This window comes from Ipomoea nil, unplaced genomic scaffold, assembly GCF_001879475.1.
Source record: "Ipomoea nil cultivar Tokyo-kokei standard unplaced genomic scaffold, Asagao_1.1 scaffold1317, whole genome shotgun sequence".
NCBI lineage: Eukaryota > Viridiplantae > Streptophyta > Magnoliopsida > Solanales > Convolvulaceae > Ipomoea > Ipomoea nil.
The window spans coordinates 2,941,934-2,964,416 of record NW_017617745.1 but is presented as its reverse complement, the minus strand read 5'-3'; the positions used below and the strand labels follow the sequence as shown (position 1 = coordinate 2,964,416).

The window sequence follows — 22,483 nt, the reverse complement described above, 5'->3', positions numbered from 1 at the left end:
CACAAGCACTTCTTCCGGATGTCTTGCACACAGCTACACCCAACTCCGAGTGTCTCGCACACAGCTACACTCAACTCCGAGTATGCTATACTCAACGCCAACTAAGTGTCTTGCACACAGCTACACTTAGCAACTACGAGTGTTTTGCACACAGCTGCACTCACTAGAGTATTTTGCACACAGATATACTCTTTCTACAATTACAAATATAAAGGTAATTGTATCTCTCTCCACCAACTAGTTTTGAGACTATTCAGACTAAGTCTTTAAGAATATTTGAGCACTTGCACTTTTTGAATTTTGCACTTTGTTTATCCGTGTGTATTGCACCTCTGCCTCTTCTCTGTTGTCTTCAAGTCTACATGACTTTTTATAGGCAATCAAATATATCCGTTGGAGTGGGATAATTTGATATTTGAAATTTGAATCTTCATAGCCTGATATTGTTGACAATAGTAGATCTTCAATTTTGATTTGATTGTCAACTTGCCTGACAAAATAATATTTTATCTCAACTTGATTTTCAAGTTGTTTCTTAAAAATATTATTTTTATTGTCAGTTTGAATATCCAACGAATCTTTGAAATAAATTCATCTGATAGAATTTATTTCTAGGATAAGTTTTTATATTCATGTCTTCATAAATATTTTTCCGTTCTGATCAAATATCTTCTGGCCATTTTGGACTCTTGTGGCATGTGGGTTGATCCAAAATAAATTCCTTCGAATTTATTCATTTTCTGAACATCTTACTTCTTTGCCACATTGTGCTCCTTTGACTTGACTTGTTTGACTTGAACATTGTGCTCTTTCTGATTTGGTCACATTCTGCTCCTTTGAACACATCGTGCTTGTTCACATTGTGCTCTTTTACAACATTGTGCTTGTCCGCATCGTGCTCCTTTAGGAACATTGTGCTTGTCCGAAAACTTGACTTCTAAAAATTAAATCCTTAGGGGGAATCAATCTCGGGTGTGATCGTTTTGAGTAAAGACTTCTACCATTTCACCGTTATGCTCATCCAGTTATTTTTTGCAACGTCATTCCTTTATGCTTCTTTCTCAGATGAATACTCGTAGGACCAAAATTAATTTTGTTCTTCCTATGGTAGATTCCTTTTGACTCGATATTCTGATTTATGATGCTTGTACTAAAAGACCTAAAAACCAAGGGGATCTAAAGTACATTTGGCTCATCAAAACTTACAAAAATATTTCTATCAATATTTAAAAGGAACGATCAACGTAGGATTATGGTATCCTAAAGGTACAGATTTTACTCTAACGGGTTTTTCAGATGCGGATTTTGCAGGTTGTAAAATAGACAGAAAAAGCACTTCCGGGACATGCCAGTTCTTGGGGGGGAAGTCTTGTTTCTTGGTTTAGTAAAAAGCAAAATTCCATAGCAACTAGTACTGCCGAGGCCGAATACGTTGCTGCAGGGAGTTGTGCTCAAATATTGTGGATGAAGCAACAATTGAAAGATTACGGAGTAAATTGTTATGACGTTAGTATTTATTGTGATAATACTAGTGCAATCGCGATCACTCACAATCGAGTGCTTCACTCAAGAACCGAACACATCGACATTCGACATCATTTCATAAGGGATCATGTTTAAAAGAAAGATCTAAAAATCGAGTATATCCCTACGGAGAACCAAGTTCCAGACATTCTCACAAAGCCTTTATGCGAAACGAGATATGCTACATTAAGGCATGAATTGGGAATGATCGAATTGAGCTAAGTATCACTGGACTTAATTTCCTTATCTTTATTGATACATGTGCTCAATTTAATTTATTCAGTATTGTCTGTTCATGCTTTTTTTTTTTGAAAATTACGTGAATAATTTTGCAATATATGTTATCTATGTGGTTATATATTTGCATGTGATGTTTTACGTGTGTATATGTGCCATGCAAAATTGTTTGATAAATATGCAATTTTCAGAATTTTTGAGGTTAATCGCATGTTAGTTTTATTTGTTACTTGAATTTGCAAGTAAATCTTTCGTACATGTGTATTAATCTTCATGAATGATTTATTTACATGCCTGTTTGCTCTTAAGTTGTTTTTAAATTATTAGTGGCATGATAAATATTTGTTACGTGAATTGCATGTGCTATATGTGTTTAATTATTGTTTGTATTGATTTGAAAATTGCCATACGAAAAAACTTTTCAAAATTGGTATCAAGTTATTTTTGGTATCTAAATTTTTTTTTTGGGAAGAAGTTACAAATTTAATTATTTACCAAAATTTGTGTGGTTTATATATGTATTACCGTGTGTGCATATATATATATATATATATATATATATATATATATATATATATATATATATATATATATATATGTGTGTGTGTGTGTGTGTGTGTGTGTGTGTGTGTGTGTGTGTGTGTGTGTGTGTTTGTTTCCTAATTGATTTTTGGTAACTGAATCCCAAAAGACATTTAATGCCACCAAAGTGTTTAAATATTTTATTTTATCATGTGGTTGTTATTTTATTTAAAGAAAATTCAATTTCTGAAAGATTGAGATATTTTATATGATGTTATTTATTTTGTGAGAGAACTAATCTGTTATTCGAGAATCATCCTCCTAGATCGTCTCTCCAACCTAATCTCCTCTCAAATCCTAAACCTCCTCTCCTACTCAATCTCCACCTTATGTGTCCTTTCGAGAATCAATTACGTGCTTAAAAGATTTCTAAGAAACTGTGAGCATTAAATGCTGCTGTCTAATAATGATTGCATTCTCTCTCTCCTGACTCACCCTAACCAAAAAGACACATCTATCCTTAAAGAGTCACCTTTGTAACCCTTACACAAAAGGACTTAATTGCCTATACCCTCTTTCTCTCTTGTCTAACCGAGAAAAACCCTCTAAAACCCCCTCTCATACAAAACTCTTCATCTTCTCTACCAAAAGAAAATCTCAGATCACTCAGAAAGCCTAAATCTCTCTCCCAACCGGCTCAATCACTGTCCAAATCGATCACAATGGCGCGAATAGAACAATCCAAAAATTTGACCGTGCTTGTGAAACAACTCACAGTAGGAATGGTTCTCAACGAAGAATATTTCATGAATGGAGCTCAAGACAAAGTTCTAGCAGCGAAGATCATCCAAGCATTGAAGAACTGTGGACTTTATGATTTTCTCACCTACAAGTATTCTGGAGCATTTGAAGAAGATGTGGTAGAATTCTACCTACATGCAAACGTGAAGAATGGCCAAATTCTATGTACTGTTGGCGGAACACAAGTTGAAATTTCAGAAGAAGACATCAGAAGCTGTTTCAACTTTTCAAATTCTCAAATCCTTGTGGATACTCATCATTATGATCTTCAAAATTTCTGGGATGAAATCCAAGGTCCAAAAGCACCAGAAATACCAGATTTATGCGATGAGAAAAATCTCTTGAAGCCTGAATATGAGATGCCGTTGGACGTAATTTACAAAGCCCTGGACAATAAATTGGGAACTTTGAACAAATTCTCTGCTCCATATATTTGCTTGATGAACGGAATCATGAGTGGAATCAAGTTCAATTGGGCGAACTACATTTTCACCAAAATTATAGGCTTTATCCTTGCCGCAAAGCCAGTTGGAAGTCCACTCATAGGAGATCAATTTCTTCAAGGTGTTGGCTATGGACTTGTCATTGGAGAAATCTTGAGGAAGAAGAGAATACCTTTGAGAAAACACAAAAGTGTTGGAATCTATAGGTATTTGTTCTGGAAGTTTTCACCAGACTATGGGAAGAAAAGTCAGAAGAGAAAGGCATCCAAAGGAGGAACCCCTGCAAGCACAAAAACACCTCAATCAAAAGGATCTCAAATCAGAAGCAACAGGGTCGCATCAACTGCAAGCAATTTTATGGGGTCCAGTAATCCAACCATCAGAGATCAAGAAGCCACGAGCACAGACATGGCAGTTATACCGTTCCAAGGAGTGATTGAGAACGAAGCTCAAAATATGTGCCATCTGGGATTGCCAACTGAACCCATTGATGACACAACATGGATGGAACTAGCAGGAGTTGAAGTGCGAGTTTCTAATGAGTTGCAAAGAAGAATTTCAAGTCAATCAATAGGAGAAGCAAGTGCCGGACCGGTAGTGTTCAACACTATCCAAGATGATCCAAATTTGATGAACGAGAAGTACAGAGTCCAAGAATGGATAAATTGGAGAACTGAAAAATATCATTCATTCATCCAAAAGACTACTTCAGAATTGATAGGAAGTGAAGAATTTACCTTGGAGTGGTGCGGAACAGATTCTATACTTCAGGCACTCAAAATGAACATCAATCAAGTTTACAGATCAAAACTTGAAGAGAAAACTGCAAGAGGCAAAGTTGTTGCAGCTGTGGCTGAAGAAAACACAACTCAAATCTCACCAGCTCAATTGGAAAAGATTAATGAAGCTCAGCTACAGATTGCACTGCAAAGATCTATTGTGGACACTCATCACAATCCAGGTGAACCTTCTCTTAATATTGCTGATAATCTTCTTGATGCATTAAGAGAAAGGAATGAAGAAGATATTATATCTGTGTGTGCACCCGTGTTAAATATTGCTGATGGTGACCAAACTACTGCTGTGATTGGTGATTTAAATTTGGTCAATGTTTCTGTCACTGAAGCCGAAAGACAGACAAATAATGACCAAATTTTGAGTAATGTTGGTGGTCTACAAACCGAATTGAATGACTCTACCAGAGATGATGTTGACGTGGTTAGAGAAGAAATAAGAGAAGATGTTGGAGATGAGATTAGAGAAGAGATTGGAGAACCAGTAAGAGAAGAAGTTCTAAATGAGAATAGACAATTAATTGGGCCGGGGGGGGGGGGGGACAATTAATTGAAGTGGCAATACAAAATGTCTCTGTCAAAGCTACTACAAACTTCCAATCCCCACTAGAAGACAGACCATTGTCTGAGCAGCCTATTCTCTCAAATCCAAGTTTCTCTCAAGATATTGACAATTATCAAGGAGAAGAGGAAGTCAATACAGAAGGAGAAAATCTTGAAAAAGGAGCCAGTTGTCAATAAAATACCACCATGGCCGAATCATCTGAAGGAAGAAGCTTACAACTTGTGAAAACTCCAGTTCTAGCAGATTCAAGAAGGAAGTTTCTCAGATCCTTGCATAATCTAAACTGGACAACACACCACCGGCCTGAAGAAGATGAAGATGATATTCTGACAACTTTGTTTGCCAAAGTATCCGAATCTGGAGATACAATCTGCCACAAGATCGGAACTATTTTGAAGGATCAAGGACATATGGCGATGCAAGAATTTGACAACGCAAGGTCAAATTTCACGCAGATCTTTGAAAAGCATATATCTTTGGAGTCCAAGATCGACAGAACAGAAAGTCGTTTGAAGGCTGACATCACTGCCAGTTTGATTGAAGTGATCAAAAATTTAAAGAAAGAGAAGGAGGAAGCCGAAAAGATCAATTATGAACGCCATATAAGGCAACTGAAGGCCATACAAGATCAAGAACAAAGAATAAATCAACTTGAAATTGAGCTTGCAGAATACTTCTGACGTAGCCAGTGAAGGAATCAAGATTGTGAAAGCCAACCAAGACCGAGATACCCGAGCTCTTAATTTCCTTGCTGATAAAGCCAAAAGGGGGGAAGAATATCTCAGTCATATGGCGGCTCAACAACAAGAATATTTTTTTGGGCAACCACAAGCTACACCACCAAGTGGCCGAGGCCGAGGCCGTGGACGCCAAACATCTCCAAGTGGTTTGGGTTTTGCTCAATTTTCTAACTATGGTTTAGGTGCAGGTTCATCTAAAGGAAAAGCTGATGATTGGTTCAATTGTTCCAAAACCGATATACCATCTATCGTATGGACCAAAGAAAACGCACCTGCCATGATCAAGAAGCAATCCCCAGCTGAAGTAGCTCACTGGGTGAATGAAAAGAATAAGGAAGAACAGCAAAAGAGAAAGAAGATGGATATGTGGTTTGATTTGCAAAAACTCACTAGAACCACAGGAAATTCTCTTGGCTATGGTAGAAGCTTCAATGAGTGCATTGAATGGATCGAAGCTGGAGTTCTACCGGGAACAACTCTGAAAGAAGCATATGAAAATTACCTTTCCAGAAAAGTCAACAGAGAATTCTTCTGTGAGCTTATCAAGAATGATGTGTACAAGATGAGGGAACACATCAAAGATGTCCTGAAAAACGGAAGAAGTGATAAGAGGCAAAAGAGGTAATCTGATCCTATGATTTTCGAAACTTTTTTGTTTTGTAAAACTACTGTTTCGAAATTATCAAGTATTTTCCCTTATTATGATCGTACAAGTTATGTTAATTTCCTAAAGTGGTCTATATTTGTTTTTGATATCTTAAATTGTAATTAGTATGTGAATTAAAAGACAAGCATGTAAAACGCATAACAAAAGAGAAAAATGACTAGAATTAAAAATGCAATATGCGTATTAGGAACTTGTCTAAAATTAATTCACGAGTCAATTTATTTTCCTAGAACATATTAAATAGGAGCTGAGGTTGTGAACTTGGAGTAGAGGTTTCGAAATCAATTAAATAATAGAACTTGGAGACAAGGTAAGAGCAGCAACCGCTATTAGAGATGAAGTCTCAATTAAATAATAGAATTTGGAGTCAAGGTAAGAGTAGCGGTTGGAGCTAAGCTATTGGGGATGAAGTCTCAATTAAATAATAGAACTTGGACACAAGGTAAGAGCAGCGGTTGGAGCTGAGGTTTGAAAAGAGGTTAAAAGCTATTGGAGATGAAGTCTCATCAAGCTATATATAGTAAGAGCTGAAGTTAGAGATGAAGATGAAGTCTCATCAAGCTATATATAGTAAGGGCTGAAGTTGAAGATGAAGTTCCAAAGCTACATATAGTAAGAGCTGAAGTTGGAGATGAAGTTTCAATCAAGGAAGTGCTAAAGTTGGAGATGAAGTTCCAAAGCTATATATAGTAAGAGCTGAAGTTGGAGATGAAGTTCCAAAGCTATATATAGTAAGAGCTGAAGTTGGAGATGAAGTTTCAATCAAGGATTGAATTCTCACTATCAATATGAGACCCATTGGAGATGAAGTTCCAAAGCTATATATAGTAAGAGCTGAAGTTGGAGATGAAGTTTCAATCAAGGATTGAATTCTCACTATCAATATGAGACCCAGATCAAGAGATCTCATTGGCCGAAACACTTCAAGAGATCTCATTGGCCGAAACACTTCATCAGTAGCCATACAGAGAGAATAAAATACACAGAAGATAAAAGTCCCAGAAGGCGCATGATCTACATCAGAATTATTTTAAAGCCCTTTACGTGAAGATAAGATCTGCGTCAGAAATATTTTAAGTCTCTTCACATGGACCACATACTATGCAACGGCCAAAATATCAGAGATATCATTTTTAATATGATCTTCTGAGAAAGCTACAGATTCTCTGCAAAAGGCTACAAGAATTCAAATATGAGATTTGGAATTCAAATTTGAGATCTATAATTCAAATTTGAGATTGTCTTTTTCCAACGGACAACTTCTCAAGACCAGCTATAAAAGGATGAAGAATGAAGCAGATCAACAGCACTTTCCACAAAACTTCCAACGAACCAAAAACGTGAGATCATACGATTAGAGAATTCACCTCAATTCAATTGTAACAAGAAGATAGGATTACAGAGTATACCGTAGAACTAAACTCTAACTAATCCTAACTAATAGAAAAGTTAAGTCAAACAATCTACCACCACTAACCTATGACTATATATTATAAAATAATAATTACAAAATACTAGTCATACTAACACACCCCCTCAAGCACAAGGTTGTAGAGAGACAACATTGTGCTTGTCCCGTAAAGCCGCGAACCTTGGCGCTGGAAGAGGTTTGGTGAAGATATCTGCTAACTGATTCGTAGTAGACACGTAATTGACGACGAAGTCTCCTGAGGCAACCTTGTCCCGAATAAAATGATAGTTGATTTCCACATGTTTAGTGCGTGCATGGAAAACCGGATTAGCACAAAGATAAGTAGCTCCAAGGTTGTCGCACCATAGCGTCGAAGGCTATCCGAAGTGCATCTCGAGTTCCCATAAAAGTGGCACAACCCAAGTGACCTCTGCAGAGACATCCGCTAGAGCTTTGTACTCGGCCTCAGTGGACAACAGTGCGCTGCTTCTTGGACAGCCAAGAAATGAGATTGGTCCCTAGATAAACCGCAAAACCACTGGTGCTCTTTCTATCTACTGGACAGCCAGCCCAGTCCGAGTCAGAAAAGGCATGAATACTGGTCGAGGAAGATGGTGCGAGACGCAGGCCGAAGTCGAGAGTCCCCTTGATGTAACACAGGACCCGTTTCACAAGAGCCCAATGATCAACCGTCAGTGAATGCATTAACTGACATAGCCGATTGACTGCATACGCCAAGTCGGGCCTAGTGATAGTCAAGTACTGTAGCGCTCCAACAATACGACGATACTGCATCGGGTTCTCAAATAGTCCCTCAGACGGTGTTACTAATTTAGTGACAGCAGCCGGTGTAATGAGAGGTTTGCAATCGGACATCCCTGATCGTCCTAGGAGATCTGTCATATAACGATGTTGAGATAGAATAAACCCGTCACCTGACACAATCGTCTCAATACCCAAGAAGAATCCAGGAGACCCTAGATCCCTAATCTTAAACGTAGTGGAAAGACGTTGGAGAAGCGTAGTCACTAGTTTAGCATCATTACCCATCATTATTATGTCGTTGACGTAGACCAATAAAAACACACGTGAGTCACCAGCAGCATAATAAAACAAGGAGACGTCGGTTTTAGATGACTTAAAACCTGTAGACAAGAGAAAATCATGAAGACGCTTGAACCAAGCCCGTGGTGCCTGTTTCAAGCCATAAATAGATCGTTGAAGATGACACACATGCACAGGTGTTGTAGGGTCCTCGTACCCCGGTGGTTGCTTCATGTACATGGTTTCGGCCAAATGCCCATTTAGGAAGGCATTGTGCACATCTAGCTGCCGTAGAGTCTACCTGTTGGAAACAGCTAGAGAAAAAAGCATCTGTACTGTGGTCGGCTTGACCACTGGACTAAATGTGTCAAAGAAATCTTCTCCTGCGACCTGGTTGAACCCTTTCGCCACTAGTCAAGCTTTAACCGCTTAACAGAACCATCAGCAGTGCGTTTTGTGCGAAATACCCACTTGCACCCAATGATGTTCATGTGCGGCTCAGGTGGAACTAGTCGCCAGGTGTTGTTATGAAGTAAGGCATTGAACTCCTGGTCCATAGCCTCGCACCAATGTGCGTGGCCCACAGCTTGTGAATAGCACGTGGGGTCCGCAACTGCGGTTAAAGCCTGGAATGGCTCATCCGTACCCCTCGTCATGTGCCGAAGTCGCATTACATGATCACGACTTTGGGGCTGAGCACGTCGTTTCCGTGTTCTTACCAGAGCAGTATGTGTTATAGCCAACCGTGGTGATTCACGGGCTAATGGTATCGGCTCAGGACCGGAAGGGGCCGGTGTCTCAACCGGGACCGGTGCAGGTGTTGGATCCGGGCCCTGTGAGATAATCGGTGCCGATGCCCAGGGTAAAGCCAGTGTGGAAGGCACTTGTGCTGAATAATCTGTGACAAAGGGAAAAATAGATTCGTCAAAGCGGACATGAGTACAGATGTAAGTCTTTCCGCTAGTTAGATTAGTGCACCTATATCCCCTAAAGGACGGTGGGTAACCTAAGAAGACACACGGGGTGGAGCGATACTCAATCTTGTGCCGATTATATGGCCTTAGATATGGGTAACACCGACACCCGAAGACACGAAGAAAGGTGTATGGGGGTGATGTATGATATAGACGGGTATATGGATTTTCAAAATTAATGGCTGATGAAGGTAAATAATTGATTAAGGTGTTTGCTGTTTCAAAAGCATAATCCCAATATTGGTGGGGTACTTTTCCTTCGGCGAGTAGAGTTAAGCCTGTTTCGACAATATGTCTATTGCGGCGTTCTACTCGGTCGTTTTGTTCATGTGTATATGCGCAGGATTGTCGGTGATTTATCCCTACTGATTGGAATATTGTGTGTAGTTTGCGGTACTCACCCCCTAAGTCAGATTTAATTGATTTGATAGAGCGCGAGAACTGTCGCTCTACCAAGACACGAAACGACTCAAACACTTTATATATGTCTGATTTTACCCGTAATGGATAAAACCAGCAGAATCTGGAGTAATCATCTACAAAAAGACAAAAATAGCGAAAACCACTAATAGACAATACAGGGGAAGGCCCCCAAATATCGGTAAAGATTAAATCTAATACATTTTCAGTGGAATTGGGCACGCTATCTAATTTGAATCTAGACGACTTTCCAAGGTGGCACGAAGTACACGACTCGACTGATGCAGCTTTATTAAGCGTGACGGGGCACTTTTGTAGGATTTTATTTAGAACTTGCTTGTGCAGGTGCCCTAGCCGGTGATGCCAAGTGGTGGGAGTGGCCCGGGAACTGACGAACGCAAAATTTTTTCTTGACACCGGGAGTTTGTACAACCCGCCTGAAGTTGGCCCTTTAAGAAGGATTGTTTTGGTTGTGGAGTCCTTCACAATAAAGCAATTAGCATGAAATTAAAAAAAAAACGTTATTGTCAACTGCAAATTTATTGACAGAAAGCAACGGAACAGAAAGACTTGGGACATGCAGAATATCATTCAAACACAAAGACTTAGACAAAGATGGGATAGTTGCACAACCAATTCGTGAAATAGACAAACCTGCCCCATTACCCACTCTGAGAACGTCTGATCCGCCATACTCGTCTGATTGGCTTAGCATACTCGCGTCCGGAGTTGCATGCACGGTAGCCCCGGTGTCCGGGCACCACCCATCACCCGGAACAGTCGACGGAGAAGCCGGAGGGTCGCCCGACATTGCAACATGCGCTTGAGGCTGCGGCGGTTGCGTTGTATACCTTTTATAACAGTAAATCACCTAATGTCCGTGGGAACGGCAGATTTGGCACCTCGGCGCCCCGCGACCACCACGGCCTCCCCGGTGTTGGCCACCACGGCCTGGGCGGCCACCCCGTTGCTGCTGCGAGAACTGCTGCTGCCTGCCACCACCTTGCGAGCCTCGGCCAGTTCCGGCGTACATGGCAGTATGGGAAATGCCGGCATCGAGTGACGGATAATCGTCAACGAGAATAAACTCGTGAGCCTGTAAGAAATCAGAGAGATGCGTCAGTGTTACCGCCACCCCAGTCGCCGTTAAGGATGTCGCCAGTGCCTTCAGCTCCGGTCGCAAGCCCCTAATAACATACAAATTCTGCTCCATCAACGTGAGCGGTCGACCGACCTGAATAAGAGCTTCAACTAGGACGCCAGCTCGCCTGAGGTAATCAGCGGTTGTGGCATTGCCTTGACGCAACATCTGAAACTGGCTCAACAATGTGAGACAGCGTGCCTGACTACAGGATCCGAGCGCGCCGGTGATGGAGGTCCATATGGCAGCCGACGTATCCCGTCCTAGCGCAAGATGAAGCACCTCATCGGCCATGGACAAGACCAGAAGAGACAAAATGGTCTGATCCTGCTTGACTTAGGCGTGGTACGCCGGATTGGCGACCGCTACTGCAGCGGTCGAGGTGGTTGCCGAGTCGCCGGTTGACGAAGTGCCGAGAACGGTGGCCGGGGGGCACGGATAACTCCCGTCCACGAACCCCAGGAGATCCTGGCCGCGGAGGAAAAAGAGGAGCTGCATCCTCCAGAAGAGATAGTTTTTGAGGGTTAGCTTCATCGTGATATAGTGATGCGCACCGGACAGAGAATTTTCGACGGCCGGCGATGAATTTCCGGCGGCAGAGGCAGTGCGTTCCGAGGATGTCGACATCGACAGTGTTGTCGCCGACGAAAGAGGGTGAGAGGGGGAGAATTTTGTGGTGGAGGTTGGAGAGGATTGGATAACCTGTGTCTGATACCAGATTAGAGAATTCACCTCAATTCAATTGTAACAAGAAGATAGGATTACAAAGTATATCGTAGAACTAAACTCTAACTAATCCTAACTAATAGAAAAGCTAAGTCAAACAATCTACCACCACTAACCTATGACTATATATTATAAAATAATAATTACAAAATACTAGTCATACTAACACATACGAATCCAATCTGCTTGAAAAAGCTTACAAGTGAGAATATATTCAAGTGAGAAAAACACTCAGAGAGCTCAAAGAGAAAATATTCAAGAGTGTTTAATTCTTCATCATTGAGAGACTTGCTGCATATTGAAGATCCATTCAAGAAGTCTCAAAGTTGGAAAGTCAGTGAAACTTGTTTTTCTACAAACAAGTGAATCAACAGTGTTGGAGAACACTGGACGTGATTAGTGCGGGCTTTGTGATCAAAGCACTAGATCACGGGATACGTCGAAGATGGGGGGAAAGTAGCATGGAGTTGTGAAATCCTGGATTGTTACACAGAGCTGTGAGATCCGAAACAGCAGTGTCGGAGGCACTGGGCGTGATTGGTGTGGGCTTGGTGATCAAAGCACCAGTTCACGGGATAGGTCGACCGGATCGTGGAAGACGGGGGGAAAGTAACACGGAGCTGTGAAATCCTAGAAAGTAGCACGGAGCTGTGAAATCCAAAGCAGCAGTGTTGGAGGCACTGGGCGTGATTAGTGTGGGCTTAGTGATCAAAGCACTAGATCACGGAAATTCATTGTATCTAGGAACCAAGAAGTGGTGGATATAGTGAATTACTCTTGGACGATAAGAGCAAGTGGAGTAGGAGGATTACATCACCTCCGAACCACTATAAATTGCCTTTTGTCATTTACTGCTTTATTTACTTACTTCTTATCACGTTGATATACTTGACACAATCACACAACTCGTATTTACCATAGATATGAAATCAACTCTCAGTATACCGAAGAGAAGTGGCCTCTCTCTGAGTTTCCCTTAGAGAGTTTTCTCCCTAGTTTTCTAGGGTCAACTACCCCATTATGGCTGATTATTTCCCAATATGGCGTTCTTTCCTCTCCCACGATGTCTATTCCCACGTCCTGCTCTACATGTTATTTACATATGCGATCGCACCAGTCTTCGATCGCATCATTCCATCGCTTTGCATCATATTGTTTTTTCATATTATTCACGGTCATCTCTCCGATCGATTCACACTCACGGTGATCTACGATCTTCTTTACGATCGTTTTGCGATCTACGCAGTTTACAATCTGTTCTACGATCGGCCTGCGCAAGGTGCCGTCCCTGATCAACGCCGGTTACGATCTGTTCGCGATCGTGTTACGCAAGGTACGGGCTACGATCGAGTTGCTGTACCCGATTCGGCCAGCCATACTGTTATTGTTTGAAACTCCAGAAATTTCCGTTTCTCATCCGATCACCTTGCCTGTCAACCGGTTGATCTACTTTGGCCCACCATGGACACTCAAGAGATTGTGGAGGCTTGTGCGATAATGAAGCTGTCGGAGGAGGAAGCAGGCGGGTTGGAGGCTCCTGAAGGAGAGCATGCAACCCCGGAGATTTACCACCATGAGATGGTGGGGCGGTTCTTGACTGATCGGCCGATCAAGCATGAACACATGCAGCAGGTCTTGGCTTCGGTCTGGAGGCCAGTCATGGGCATGCGCATTCTCCCGATCGAGGAGAATCTATTTCTGTTCCAGTTTCCGCACCTGAAGGATATGCATCGCATCTCTGACGATGGTCCCTAGACTTTCGAGAACCATACTCTGGTTTTCGACAAGGTACCGATCGGAATGAATCCATCGGATGTCAACCTTGGCTTTGTGGATTTATGGGTTCAGGTACACGATTTGCCTTCAGTGTTTGCCTCTACAGATTTTATATCCCGCATCGGTAACTACATTGGCTCCTTCAAAGCGGCTGATCCTTACAACTTTGGGAGTAATTGGCGTAGCTTTTTCCGAATTCGGGTTCAGATTGACGTTCTGCAACCTCTGAAACGCAGAATGCGTCTAATCCACAAGGATGGATCGGTGCACTGGGTAAACTTCAAATATGAACGCCTTGGCACATTTTGCTTCTGTTGCGGGGTCTTGGGGCATGCCGAAAAGTACTGCAAAAATGCCTATGATGAGGGGCTGGAACCGGATGCTTATCCCTATGGAGCATGGATGCGAGTCGGAGCTCGACGCCAGGTGCGGCCAATCGGTGCGAAGTGGTTACTGCAAGATCTCCCGAATATGCCGCCGGCGCCAACCCAGCCTTCGAGCTCGGTTATTCAGGAAGTGGCGACGATGGAAGCTGCGAGTGGCTTGCACGGTGATCTGAAGCGACGAAGGGAGGGTAACGAGGAAGGGGATGTAGTCATGATCGATCACTCAAAAAACTCGAGTCCGGCAGGTCTAGCAGTCTAGGCTCGCCCCACGCAATGAGCATCTTGAGCTGGAACTGCCGGGGGTTGGGGGGCGACCGGACAGTTCAGGAATTGCTGGGTCTCGTATCCAGCCAGCAACCCAGCTTCGTTTTCCTTATGGAAACGAAAGCTATGAAGACACATGTGGAACGAATAAAACTACGCATGGGATTTGAAGGCCTGCTATGCGTGGAACGAAATGGCATGGGAGGTGGTTTAGCTCTGTTTTGGAGGGATGCGGCTATGGCCACATTACTCTCTTATTCTGCAAATCACATCGATGTAAGTATTTCTTTACCGGAGACTCCAGAATGGCGCCTAACTTGTTTCTACGGGGAATCGGACCAAAATAGACGACAAGAATCTTGGGACCTCCTTCGCGAGCTCAGAGATCGATCAATTCTGCCATGGGTCACCATAGGAGACTTTAACGATATCACATGCCAGTCAGAGAAACGGGGGCCTCATTCTCAACCCACGAATCTCATTGAGGGTTTTAATGATGCGTTTATGGATTGTCAGTTATTTGATTTGGGCATGGAGGGAAGTCGGTTCACTTGGGAAAAAGGGCGCGGTACAGATGCATGGGTCGAAGAACGCCTCGACAGAGCAATGGCTACTCACGAATGGATCGACATTTATGATTCGGCTATTGTTCGCAACTTACTCACAATGGAATCTGATCACAACGCCATCCTTCTTGATGTGGAATCAAGAACCTTCCGTCGAGCGAAGAAACGGTTTAGATTTGAATCTGCTTGGTTACAAGATGAGGGTTGTCACAAGGCAGTGGATCAAGTATGGCGATCAACGTTGGGAATGGATTTTCAAGAGCGGATCACGGAGTGTGGTCGTTATCTGGGCAAATGGGGGGATGATTATTTTCGGCGCAATGGTAAACAAATCAAATTCCTTAGGAGCAGATTGGAAAAATTGAGAGACTCGCGGCAACAACAGGACGTGGCAGATTATATTGAAGCTGAGGGGACACTACAGGGGTTGCTACGACAAGAAGAAGTCTACTGGAAGCAACGGGCAAAACAACTTTGGCTCAAGCACGGAGACCTTAATACGAAATATTTCCACAAATCGGCCTCAGCCAGACATCGCAGGAATCATTTGCACCGCATTAAGAACCCTGAGGGTCAGTGGCTTGATGGCACGAACTTAAATGGTGAAGTGATGCGTTATTATTCAGACATTTTTCAGTCTACAGGCATCAATGCTGACATTTTTAACCACGTCCCGAGTCGAGTCTCACCTGAGATGAACGCTACACTAGCGCTGCCCTTTACCATCATGGAAATTAAAGAAGCTTTGTTTTCAATGACACCGGAAAAGGCGCCGGGTCCAGACGGTATGGCACCCGCTTTCTATCAGCATTTCTGGCCTATTTTGGGTCATGATTTGTTTATTTTTATCACTCACTGTTTGTTGGATCGAACACTACCACCGGGTCTGAATGACTCGATCATTGTCCTTATCCCAAAGAAAAAGTGCCCCGAGAAAGTCTCTGATCTTCGTCCAATCGCCCTTTGCAATGTAGTGTACAAGGTTCTTGCCAAAGCTTTAGCAAATCGTATGAAAAGCTTACTTCACAGCGTGGTGTCGGAGTCGCAAAGTGCTTTTGTCCCCGACCGTCTACTGACTGATAATATTATTGTTGCCGGGGAGGTGGGTCACTATCTGAAGAGGAAGACCAGTGGGGCTATGGGTTGGACCGCGTTGAAACTCGATATGGCCAAGGCCTACGATCGAATGGAATGGGGATTCCTGGAAGGTATGCTCACGGCATTGGGTTTTGACAGAAATTGGACTCACCTACTCATGATGGGAGTCAAATTAGTGGTCTATAATATCCAGGTAAATGGCGAGATTGTGGGTACTATTTCCCCGACACGTGGCATTCGGCAGGGAGATCCCATATCTCCATATCTGTTCATCCTTTGTGCTGAGGGACTGTCTATGTTGTTGCAACAGGATGAGAGGCAAGGTGACATTCATGGTATTCGTATTGCTCAGGGAGCGCCGGCGGTGACACATTTGTTCTTCGCCGACGATAGTCTTCTATTCTTTAGGGCCACGAGTACGGAAGCTCAGACAATCAGGAACTGCCTCGACACCTACAGTGCTGCATCATGCCAGGTAATCAATTATGAAAAATCAAGTATTATTTTCAGCGTCAATACCACTCCGGAAGCCCGTTCTAGTGTGACGGAGTTTGTGGCAGTTCGAGAATGCAATGATTTGGGGCGTTACCTAGGTCTACCTTCGATCTTGGGTCGTAACAAGTCGGCTACTTTCTGCTATATTGAACAGAGAATTCGGGAGCGGATTGGAGGTTGGCAACAAAGGTTGCTGTCACGGGCAGGCAAAGAAGTTCTATTGAAGAGCATTGCCCAAGCCTTACCCATATTCACAATGTCGGTGTTCTACTTACCGCAACGGCTTTGTGATACTTTGGAACGCTTATTCAACCGCTTCTGGTGGGGTGGTGGAGGCGGGTCGACCAGTAGGGGTATCCACTGGCTTAGCTGGCCCCGACTTTGCTTACCGAAGGCCAAGGGCGGCCTTGGATTCAAACGACTACACGAGTTCAATATTTCTCTGCTTGCAAAGCAGGGGTGGCGCCTATTGATCTATCCGAACTCGCTTGTAAGTCGTCTCTTACGTGCAAAATACTATCCCAATGATTCCTTTTTGAACGCTCAAATGGGCCACAACCCGAGTTACCTGTGGAGGAGTATAATGGCGGGCCAAGATTTGCTCAAACAGGGTGCCGCAAGACGCATTGGCAATGGTGAGGGATCGAAGATTTGGGAATGGCCGTGGCTTGCCGATACGGTACAACCCCGTCTGACTACGCCATGCATCGATTATTTGAGGGATGCGCCAGTCGCAAGTCTGCTTACGCCTCAAGGCACATGGGACGTAGGTTTTCTACATGATCTCTTTAGTCCGGAAGATGTGCCTCGGATTCTAGCCACTCCTCTATCTCCCACGCTACCGGATTCTTGGCGGTGGCTTGGTGACACGAGGGGCACGTACACAGCCCGACACGGCTACAAATTGTTGACGGATAGCGATACATTAGATGGCTGGAACGACAGGTTCACGGCGTGGGACCGGCTGTGGAAGCTACCCGTTCCTCCGAAAGTGAATAACCTTCTATGGCGTTGCATTAGGGGCATCGTTGCAGTAAAGGAAGTCCTAAAGCAACGACATGTGCGGGTTGGCGGGGGGTGTGCGCACTGCGGGTACCAGGTGGAAACGGCGGAGCATGTGTTTTGCGAATGCATGGTAGCGACGCGTCTCTGGGAGAACGTTAATGTTCTACGGGGCGGCTCTATTTTGGAGTTCTTGGACGTACTCATTAAGAGCGCACCAACACATCAGATCATTCGCGCAGCAGCCATTTTCTGGGTTCTGTGGAAGGCTAGGAATGATAAAATCTGGCGAGACACTTCTATTTCATCCGAGTCATTACTAATCCAGGTACACTCTCTACAGGCTCTTTGGTCCTCTATCATGCGAACACCTGGGGAGGCATCATCTTCTACAGCATCTAGCGCTATCTGGACTCCACCGCCAGCTAATTGGTTGAAATGTAATGTGGATGCAGCTCTCTTCGCTACTGGGGCAGGCTTTGGAGCCGTGGTTAGTAATCAGGATGGTAACTTCATGGCGGCCAAAGGTGGCAGGCTTGGAAGTATTCAAGATCCGTTACTAGCTAAGGCCTCGGCGATTGCACAAGCGCTGGATTGGTTACGAAGTATAGGTCTTAATAATATCATTTTAGAGACCGATTGTTTATTGTTTATTTCAGCTTTTAATTCTGGTCATTCTGATTTTTCGTATGTTGGGTCAATTGTAAAGCAATGTTTTCAAATTGCTAATGACATTGGGACCGTTCAGGTTCGCCATGTCAAGAGGTCAACGAATCATGTAGCTCACGTTCTTGCGCGGGCGACAGATTCTTCGTCTGTCCTAGGGTCGTGGTTGGTTAACCCGCCTTCGTGTATTGCCGCTCTTCTGAGCTATTAATGAATTGTTTTCTTTGGTTTAAAAAAAAAAAAAAAAAACACAACTCGTATTTATTTATTCCGCTGCGTACAAGACTCTAACAATCTAGTTAAGAGTTTTGATCTCTCTGTTGCCTAAGCAATTGTTGCATTCGCGAAAAAGTTTAAAAGTCTATTCACCCCCCCCCCCCCCCCCTCTACACTTTTACCACACCCCCTTTGGGACCAACAATTGGTATCAGAGCAGGTTGTCTATTTGGGTCAATTTGTTTCAAAGCAAGTTGCCTATTTGGGTCAACCTTGTTTCTGACTGTTAGACAGATCCATTTTACCAGTGTGTGATTGGATTGTATTATTCTTTTCCCATTTGAAAATGAATAAAGATTTGGCATAGAATTTATTATTCTCACTTGATAAATTTGATGATTGGAAAGTTCGTATGCAGGCTCATATATCGGCCTTACACGATGAAATGTGGGAAGTCATTTCTAATGGACCGATAGAAATATTGAAAGTCAACACGGCATTTCTTCTATCATCCGATGCTCAACAATATGTACCAAAGCCGAAACCGGAATGGTCATCAGACGATAGAGAAAGAAATAATCATGACAACACTGCCAAAGATATTCTATTCAAAACCGTTGATGATACAATATTCCCAAAAATTCGAAAATGCACAACCGCGAAAGAAATTTGGGATACTCTCATCAAGATCGGTGAAGGCGATAAACAAGAAAAAGAAAAAAAGCTCACGATAGCCATGAAGAAGTACGAAGATTTCAAAATGCTATCAAGTGAAAGCATTGTTGATATGGAAGCAAGAATGATTAAAATTCTTGGAGAGATTAATGATCTTGACAAAGAGATTAGCCAAAAAGAAATTAATCTCAAGATTCTACGAGCCTAACCATCCGACATTCCGTAACAAATTTGCAACGTACATAGGAGTTGGAGATGCGGGTTATCGATACCTGTACCTCTCGCATGCGAAGCGAGCGCTCTACCATATGAGCAAAAAAGATTTGAAAATTAAAATATTATACAATTTGATTAAACACTCGACATTTTTTAAACAAATTTCGCACTAGTGTAAAGCTTGCAAATAATATAAACAATTGGAAATGCATGGAAGTCCCCGTAACTCTCACATGCTAAGCGAGAGCTCTACCATCTGAGCTATATGCCCGTAGTGGTAAATACATTATTAAATGTCTATAGTTTAGAAAACAAAAAGCATTTATAATGTTTTTTTGCACTCTACTCATGTTAAAGCTTTCAAATTACATAGGCAAAACTACATATTTTTTAAACAAATTTGCACTCATGTAAATCTTTCAACTTATATAGGCAATTGGAGATGCGAGGTATTGATCCCCATACCTCTCGCATGCTAAGCGAGCGCTCTACCATTTAAGCTACATCCCCATAATGCAAATTGCTTCATTAAATATCTATAATTTAGAAAAGAATAAGTATTTAAAAATAAGAGTATGATACGATTGATTCGACACTCAACTTTGAAAATTAAAATAGTATAGGATTTTATTAAGAACTTGACATTTTCATCTCAAATTTGAAGGGTGTAATGTTTGCAGACTAAATAAGAATTAGAGATGCAGGGTATTGATCCCCGTACCTCTCGCATGCAAAGCGAGCGCTCTATCATATGAGCTACATCGTCATAATGATAAATGGTTTTTTAAATATCCCTAATCTATAAAGCAAAAAGCATTTCAAAATTTAAAAAATTATTCATTTTGATTATACACTCGGCGTTTTCGTAATTCTCACACGCTAAGCGAGCGCTCTACCATTTGAGCTACATCCCCATAATGGTAATACTTTATTAAATATATATAGTTTAGAAAACAATACTTTATTAAATATATATAGTTTAGAAAACAAAAAGCATTTATCCTTAAAAATATCACACTCAACATTTTCAAACCGTGTATAAATCTTGCAGGTTACATTGAATTCGATTCAACGCTCAACATTACTGTAACAAATTTGCACTCATGTTAAGCTTTGAAAATATATTTTAGACAATTGGAGATGCGAGGTATCGATCCCCGTACCTCTCGCATACTAAGCGAGCACTCTACCATCTAAGCTACATCCCCATAATTAAAATTGTATCATTAAATATCTATAATTCAGAAAACTAAAAGCATTTAAAAATTATAATATTTTACGATTCAATTGGGCACTCAACTTTGAAAATTAATATAGTATAGGATTTTATTCAGAACTCGACATTCCGTAACAAATTTGCAACGTACATAGGAGTTGGAGATGCGGGGTATCGATACCCATACCTCTCGCATGCGAAGCGAGCGCTCTACCATATGAGCTACATCCCCATAATTAATAATTTTTTTTTAAATATCTCTAATCTTGAAAGCAAAAAGCATTTGAAAATTAAAATATTATACAATTTGATTAAACACTCGACATTTTTGAAACAAATTTGCACTAGTTTAAAGCTTGCAAATAATATAAACAATTGGAAAGGCATGGAAGTCCCCGTAACTCTCACATGCTAAGCGAGAGCTCTACCATCTGAGCTACATGCCCGTAGCGGTAAATACATTATTAAATGTCTATAGTTTAGAAAACAAAAAGCATTTATAATTCACGAAATTATACGATTTGATTTCACACTCGACATTTTTGAACCGTGTATAAAGCTTGCAGGTCACATCGGTATTTGAGATGTTTTTGTAACAAATTTGCACTTTCAAATTACATAGGCAACACAGGATATTTTTGAATCAAATTTTCACTAAAGTAAAGCTTTCAAATTATATAGGCAATTGGAAATGCGGGGTATCGATCCCCATACCTCTCACATGCAAAGCGAGCGCTCTACCATATGAGCTACATCCCCATAATAAAAAATGGTTTTTTAAATATCCCTAATCTATATAGCAAAAAGCATTTCAAAATTTAAAAAATTATACAATTTGATATTACACTCGGCATTTTTGAAACAAATTTGCACTAGTGTAAAACTTGCAAATAACATAGACAATTGGAAATGCAAGGAAGTCCCCGTAATTCTCACATGCTAAGCGAGCGCTCTACCATCTGAGCTACATCCCCATAATGGTAAATACTTTATTAAATATATATTGTCTAGAAAACAAAAAGCATTTATCATTCAAGAATTAATCTTGCAGTTTACATTGAATTCGATTCAATGCTCAACATTTTTGTAACAAATTTGCACTCATGTTAAAGCTTTGAAATTACATTTTAGACAATTGGAGATGCAGGGTATCGATACCCGTACCTCTTGCATGCTAAGCGAGCGCTCTACCATCTCAGCTACATCCCCATAATTTAAATTGTTTCATTAAATATCTATAATTCATAAAACTAAAAGCATTTAAAAACAACAATATTTTACGATTTGATTCAACACTCAACTTCGAAAATTAAAATAGTATAGGATTTTATTCAGAACTCGACATTCCGTAACAAATTTGCAACGTACATAGGAGTTGGAGATGCGGGTTATCGATACCCGTACCACTCGCTTGCGAAACGAGCGCTCTACCATATGAGCTACATCCCCATAATTAATAATGTTTTTTTTCAAATATCTCTAATCTAGAAATCTAAAAGCATTTGAAAATTAAAATACTATACCATTTGATTAAACACTCGACATTTTTGAAACAAATTTGCACTAGTGTAAAGCTTGCAAATTATATAAACAATTGGAAATGCATGGAAGTCCCCGTAACTCTCACATGCTAAGCGAGAGCTCTACCATCTGAGCTATATGCCCGTAGTGGTAAATGCATTATTAAATGTCTATAGTTTAGAAAACAAAAAGCATTTATAATTCACGAAATTATACGATTTGATTTCACACTCGATATTTTTGAACCGTGTATAAAGCTTGCAGGTCACATCGGAATTTGAGATGTTTTTGTAACAAATTTGCACTCATGTTAAAGCTATCAAATTACATAGGCAACCCTACCATATTTTTGAAACAAATTTGCACTGATGTAAAGC

The 22,483-nt window shown here is 41.5% G+C and overlaps 2 protein-coding genes and 1 non-coding gene across 3 annotated transcripts; 1 reads left to right on the top strand and 2 right to left on the bottom strand.

Moving 5' to 3' along the window:
• Positions 1–8,169: 8,169 nt before the first annotated feature.
• On the bottom strand, positions 8,170–8,988 carry LOC109185247 (uncharacterized mitochondrial protein AtMg00810-like). The gene has a single exon (XM_019335229.1). It carries the CDS (start codon positions 8,986–8,988, stop codon positions 8,170–8,172), a length of 819 nt encoding a protein of 272 aa, XP_019190774.1.
• Positions 8,989–14,444: 5,456 nt separating this feature from the next.
• LOC109185246 lies at positions 14,445–18,473 on the top strand. The gene has a single exon (XM_019335228.1). It carries the CDS (start codon positions 14,445–14,447, stop codon positions 18,471–18,473), a length of 4,029 nt encoding a protein of 1,342 aa, XP_019190773.1.
• A 2,031-nt stretch (positions 18,474–20,504) lies between these two features.
• TRNAT-AGU lies at positions 20,505–20,577 on the bottom strand. Its single transcript has one exon. It is a non-coding gene; the product is annotated as a tRNA-Thr (tRNA).
• Positions 20,578–22,483: the final 1,906 nt, after the last annotated feature.